This window comes from Etheostoma cragini, chromosome 23, assembly GCF_013103735.1.
Source record: "Etheostoma cragini isolate CJK2018 chromosome 23, CSU_Ecrag_1.0, whole genome shotgun sequence".
Lineage (NCBI taxonomy): Eukaryota > Metazoa > Chordata > Actinopteri > Perciformes > Percidae > Etheostoma > Etheostoma cragini.
In genome coordinates this window covers 18,073,583-18,079,919 of record NC_048429.1, presented here as the reverse complement: position 1 = coordinate 18,079,919, position 6,337 = coordinate 18,073,583, and the positions used below count along the sequence as shown (strand labels likewise).

The following is a 6,337-nucleotide window of genomic DNA, read 5'->3' as shown; positions in this document are numbered from 1 at the left end:
TGCCGCCATGTGATTGGCTGCTTAGAAATTAAGTGTTAACGAGCAGTTGGACAGGTGTACCTAATAAAGTGGCCGGTATGTGTATATATATATATATATGACACACAATCACACACATACAGTATATTAACTTGGTAGCTGACCGATTGCCTGCTAGTTTGTTAGACTTCTACAGCTGTGATGGTATCTCCAGGGTTAAATTGATTAACTAGCTACCTCTTTTGAATTGTCAACTCTCAATCTTATATCATAGGCCCTTTTGATGCATATACTAATCTTTATTTGTATGTCTACAGTGCAGTCGTTGGGCGAATCGGGGCTACACAGAGCGGAACAGTCTAAGATGTTATCAGACTGCTGCGCACCTATTGACGGACAACAGTGTACTGCAGGCCTCCAGGAAAATAAGGAGCAGTACATAAGTTATTTAATGCTAACCATAATTGTTTCCCCACTGTATTCCTCTCTTCTTATATATACACAATATTCATCCCTGTTCCTTCACTTTGTTCTAGTTACACAAGCGAACACACACACACACACTCAGACTTATTGTTGTCTCACTCACTGTAAAAATAAATAAATAATTATAATACTACTTCAGTCATTCATGCACGCATAATGAGTTCTTTAATATATTTAATACTTTGTGTATGGCTTAGTCTAAATGATCATGGTTGTGTTGTCACAAAAAAGCAGAGTAGCAAAGTAACAAATTAATTTTCTGTGATCCTTTTGACTGATAAACAATAGTTAATTAGTAGTAATTTTAATATTGTAGTGTAAGAATATAAACTGTTCCATTTATTAATTTTATGTAATATTTATAGTTTGACTTAAGAAGGAAAATAAGCAGCTTGTGTTTTTTTTTTTTTGGATTATTTGAAGACAATTAGAGGTCCAAGCCAGACTCATCTTCAAATCTGTTCTAGTGTACATCTGTATATCAAAGCCCTGACAATCACAATGGAAGTAAAAGGTTTTTATTCTTGTGTTTTAAACTTGTTATTGGGTGATTAGTGATTACATTAATGACAGATTATGCCTTTTAAGAAAACATTTTCGTATCACAGACCAGTATACTACAAATATGGTATCTGTAGTGGGTTGTCGTTTTTAATTGCCCTTTTATAGTGTTTTATAGTGACTGTTGTAGTAAAACTCTGGCTTTCAGTTGCCACTCTACCCCTCTAAATGTAAAACTGATTTTTATAAATATGCAATATTGCAATAACACTGAAACAAGTTCTTGGGTATGTGTGGTCATTTTTGTTTACCATTCAAAATTATACAAACCCGGCTGCGAGTCCCATAAAAGAACCTGACAGCGTGGCATGTGTTTGGAACTACGCAGACTTACATGAACCATGTGACCACCCCGCTAGCAAGATCAAAGAGTGTCTCAATTATTCTCTCTCTATGGCTCTGCGTCAGTGAGGCCCCAATCTCAGAACCCATCGGCCCCATTAAGTCTTATATTATACTTTGGACCCCAAGACTAGCTGGTCGTCTAGGCGTCAGCTAATCGGGATCCTAATAATAAATACAAATACAAAAAAAATAATCTTACTTTACTGACATAAACAGAAACCAATGGCTGCATGGAGGGGAAGAAATGAAATTGAAAATCTGTGCTATTCCCTGGAAAGGAATGTAAAGTAAGAATTTTTTCTTCTTAAACTAAACCCACCTGCATGTTCTGCAAGTGACGACTGCATGTGTGACTGTACTATACTGTGTTTTGTCAGAAGTGACACCAGAACCTGTTGCCGAACCTGAACCAGTTCCAGTGGTGGAGAGACCGGTGAGGAGCAGAGGGAAGACGCCTGTCACCACCCGCACCCGCAGCAGTCAGCACCACACGGTAAGAAACTGCTTTTTAACAGTCCAACTTCAAAGTTATTTCTCAACTTCATTTACATACAGTGACAAGAAGTCAGCACATCCGTCTTTATACCTTAACATGGACTGTTTTTGCAATACCTGGAGGTTCCTGGTTTCTCCAAAACTCTATCTGTTGTCATAGTGATCATAATATTTAGTTTAATCTAAATGTGACTTTTCTGCTGCTGATGTTTTAAACAAACTCTAGTGTGATTCAACTAAACAAAATGATGCAGGTGGGAAAGCCCCCTAAAAGAGCAGCACACAGCTGGTCCCTGACTTGAGAAGCAGTATCACCCTGCTTGGAATCCACTTCATTAATCACATTCCAACACTTCAACTAACATCTCTTGTATCAGTTGGAGACGGCATGGATTAACTTTAAGACAGATTTGCAAAGAAAGAAGGAAGGCAATTCATTTTTGCAAGTCTGAGCTGGAGTTTAGATGTTGGTGTGCAGTGTGTATTTATGCAGATAGGATGGGACAACCAGCGGCTGGGGTTGATTATACAGTTTATGAAGGAAGTGTTTTTTCATTTGGAGTGGAGTCACACCCCACTCAGTGTGAGCCTGTAGGTTCAGTGCATTAGTGCTGCTCTCTGCATGTCAGCATGTCAGACTCAAAGCAAACAATGTGGATTAGCTACTTCCATGCACATGCTGGTATAACCGGACCTCTTCACACACTGACTTTTCTCTTCATTGCTGATTAGTGTTGATCTCTGCCCCTTACCTCCATCTGCTCTCTTTTCCTTTTCTTCTGATATTTGGCATTCACATTTTATACAGTTATTGTAATCATAAAACCTTCATCCTCACTCCCTTTCATTTTGTAAAGTCTATTTTTACACAAGTCCAACGTGTTATAGTCTCTTTTGAGTGTCAGTTTGAACTCATGTCCTATGTGTGAGGGTGTTATTCAGCAATTGCTTCTCTAAAAGTGATTGAGAGCAGTGCCTCCTGCTGTTCCCCACTGTGAACGTGGATCTGTTGAGCTGAAGCCTTGAGGAATGACAGGCACGTGTAAAGTTGTGGGCTGTCAACCATAAAATTATAAGAGCTGTACTGTGGAGGAGGTGTTTGTCTGTGAGCGACTGACCAACCCTGGTCCGTTTGTTCCGTGCTTTGTCGATAGCTCTGGTTTCTCTGTCCTAGCAGATAGTAGCTGAGGATCTCAGGCCTGTATTGACAGATCAGGTCCAGTTGAAGTCTAACAAGAGGGTTCACCACAGACTGGACAGTCCAGCTCGGGCTGAACCTCCCTCCACCTCGTCTAGACCTTCTCAGGTAGCTCTGGTGGCTTTTTCACCCACTAATATGTGCATGGACTCACAGGGCGGTTGGTTCCAATATCAGCTGATCTGTAGATCAGAAGATGAGCGATTCTCCTGTCTCCTGTCATTTCAAATCAAACTGCAGAATGACCTTTTTTTAGTTTCATAACATTTCACCACATTCACCAAGATGCAGGATTTTACTACAGACATTATTTTTCCTACGCCACAACTTCTCGTTTTCCTATTATTTTATTTAGTAGTCACACATTGCAAGACCTATCTCCACAGTGCTGTGTCAGCGCTGGAGCCGGCAAACCTGACTGGTCAATGCTGCAGCAAAATCGGGAAATGTTGGGTCTTCATCAGCAATGATGTACAGAGGTGTCAAATAACGAAGTAGAAATACTTTGTTACCTTACTGACGTTTAAGTTATCTATACTTTACTGGAGTATTTATTTTACAGCAGACGTTTTTCTTTTACTCCTTACATTTTTATGCAATTATCTGTACTTTCTACATTTTAAAAATAGCCTTGTTACTCCTATAGTACGCACATTTTGGAGACAATGGGAATTGGCGATGCAGATGGTAAGGTGGTGAACTGATGTCAGACTGCAGAAAGTACATGTGGGAATAATGATTACTCTTAATAGTAATGTGGGGCGCCTGTGGCTCAGTGGTAGAGCGGTTGCCTGCCAATTGGAAGGTTGGTGGTTCGATCCCCGCCCCTGCAGTCATTGTCGAAGTGTCCTTGGGCAAGACACTGAACCCCGAGTTGCCCCCGGTGCTGCGCATCGGAGTGTGAATGTGTGTGAATGTTTATCTGATGAGCAGGTGGCACCTTGTACGGCAGCCCCGGCCACAGTGTATGAATGTGTGTGAATGGTGAATGTTCCCTGTAGATGTAAAAGCGCTTTGAGCAGTTGTTAAGACTGGAAAAGCGCTATATAAATACAGCACATTTACATTTACATTTAATATTTAAGTAATGATGCCTCACACATGTTTTTTCTCTCCATATCATCCACATTATGAAGAAAAATCCAGCAGTGTTATTTGTACTTGTACTGAGTGATAGTTCCAAAAACATCTTGTAAAATCCAACTGAAATCTTAAATCAGAATTAATTCTTAATATGTAATCGGCGCTGTCTCACCGTCACAGAGTCCACTACGGAGCACAGGAGGTGGGGATGCCCCGACTTCATGGAATACATGATAGTATCAAATACCTACCATCAGAAAGAGGCAGAAAATAGTGTAAATTACTAAATGTCTGTCTTTAATACTGTGCATATATAATCAAATCTCAAATTCTGAAATACAGCTATGAAGCTCTCGTCCTTGTTATCGGTCTGAACTTTAATACTGTTGGTGACAATCCTGCAAGAAGAAAAGTTTGTGTGCCTTTTACACTTTTGTCTTTAAATTGTATCTCTGGTTGGGGGATATAGTTGATGCTGTGCATTTGGCAAGGTGTTAAAAATCACAAATTGTTGTAAACAAAAATACTGCGGGGAAACCCCCCCCCCCCCCCCCCTGCGTAATGCTGCGTGATGGCACTGCTGGCTCAGCAGGAGGACCAATACCAAATGGAAGACTCAGGAGAGAGAGAGCCTTCAGGGACCATGATGATGACTGGCTAATATGACAATTTAAATTCCCCAAAGCTGCGCTTTGAACTTGAAACCTTGCACTTGAAATTTGACATTGGGACAACCCTAAGCCCTTAAAAATTACGTAAGAAGGCACACCAAAGTATGTGAGTTCGGACTTTGGGAATTCACGGCTCCACTGTGGTGTCAGGTTGTAGCCTGTTTCTACATAGTCATTACTAAGTACGTAACAACGGCAAAAAAACGGAAAAAAATACATTTTGGAATATTGGATTGTATAAGTACCACATTCGACTAGTGTGGACTTAACCGGAAAACAGGAAAGAAACAGAGGTATGGAATAAACCAACTTTGATGCCTTTCTTTCACGTCTACTGCAGTCAGATTCACTGTGTTCACTCAGAAGGAATCACTGCACATGGGTAGGCCCCTGTAATGCCACTTTGAACATGTTAAGAGGCTAAAAACACGTTTAAAACTTGCCCTGTTGAAGCCTGTTGGGTGCTAACTCTAGCAGGAGGATAACACTGTTTAGGCAGCACCAATTGGTTTTTCTCAGCGCTCCACATTTCCAAACAACAGAGCTAGCTTTTGAAATTGACAAGAGGTCACCTTTAAGATATACAAAATTTCTCAACAAAAACATTTATTGAACCCTTCACTAATCTGCACTTTAAAATGTATAATGTAAAACCATATTGTATAAAAATTAGAGCTGGGCAGCAATTACAGTTTTTAATCGCGATTAATTGCATAATTTCCTCAATTAATCGAGATTAATAGCAAAATGTAATAATGAATTCAAAAGTAGTGTATATTGTGCCATTTAAAAAAAAAAGTTCTGCCATATGAATAAAAGTGCCGTATCATTTCTTCTGCAAAAACTTACCAGCATTTTGTTTATAAAGTAGCAGTTAAATAAAATATTTAGTGTACATCTCAATTTAACCCTCTGAACCCTAAGGCCATTTTACAGTTCATTGTCCGTCAAGATTTATTGTCAAGATATGAACATCATTTTTTTCAGGACAAACTGGGTTAGTAGAGTATTTGGGTTGCAATGAGGTCACTTGAATGTTAAAAATGGTTGTAGGACCTTAAAGACAAATAAATAAATAAAATGGAACATGAATCTTCCAGATATGTATTGATATCACAGAAAGAGCTGTAAAACGTATAAAATACTTCTATGTCTTGGGAGTCACACTGTGAAGAAATAATCATCATAACTTATACAGATGACAAAATCCATACTTTTTTTTAAAAGAAAGTCCAGACGCTTGCCCTCATGACATTTGCTTCTGCCAATAATCAACATAATGTCACATTTATTGAAATTACACCCACAGCAATGCTACACAAGCATGTGTGTGTCTGAAACAGTTCTTCTACTATATATGCAAGAATAAACATAATAAACATTATAACTCATATAAAGCACATGCTATTTACATTTCTTCAAAAAAGGCCCAAATATATAATATAAATACACTCACCGGCCACTTTATTAGGTACACCTGTCCAACTGCTCGTTAACACTTAATTTCTAAGCAGCCAAT

At 39.1% G+C, this 6,337-nt stretch overlaps 1 protein-coding gene across 2 annotated transcripts in view; it reads left to right on the top strand.

Annotated features, from left to right (window-relative positions):
- Nucleotides 1–6,337, top strand: part of tmpoa (thymopoietin a) — a 35,555-nt gene that overhangs the window by 21,653 nt on the left and 7,565 nt on the right. The window contains exons 4-5 of one of the 2 annotated variants that reach the window (XM_034863195.1): nucleotides 1,749–1,864; nucleotides 3,044–3,172. In XM_034863195.1, the coding sequence (XP_034719086.1) occupies nucleotides 1,749–1,864; nucleotides 3,044–3,172 (245 nt within the window). The remainder of the gene's footprint in view (nucleotides 1–1,748; nucleotides 1,865–3,043; nucleotides 3,173–6,337) is intronic. The other variant, XM_034863196.1, reaches the window with a different exon arrangement.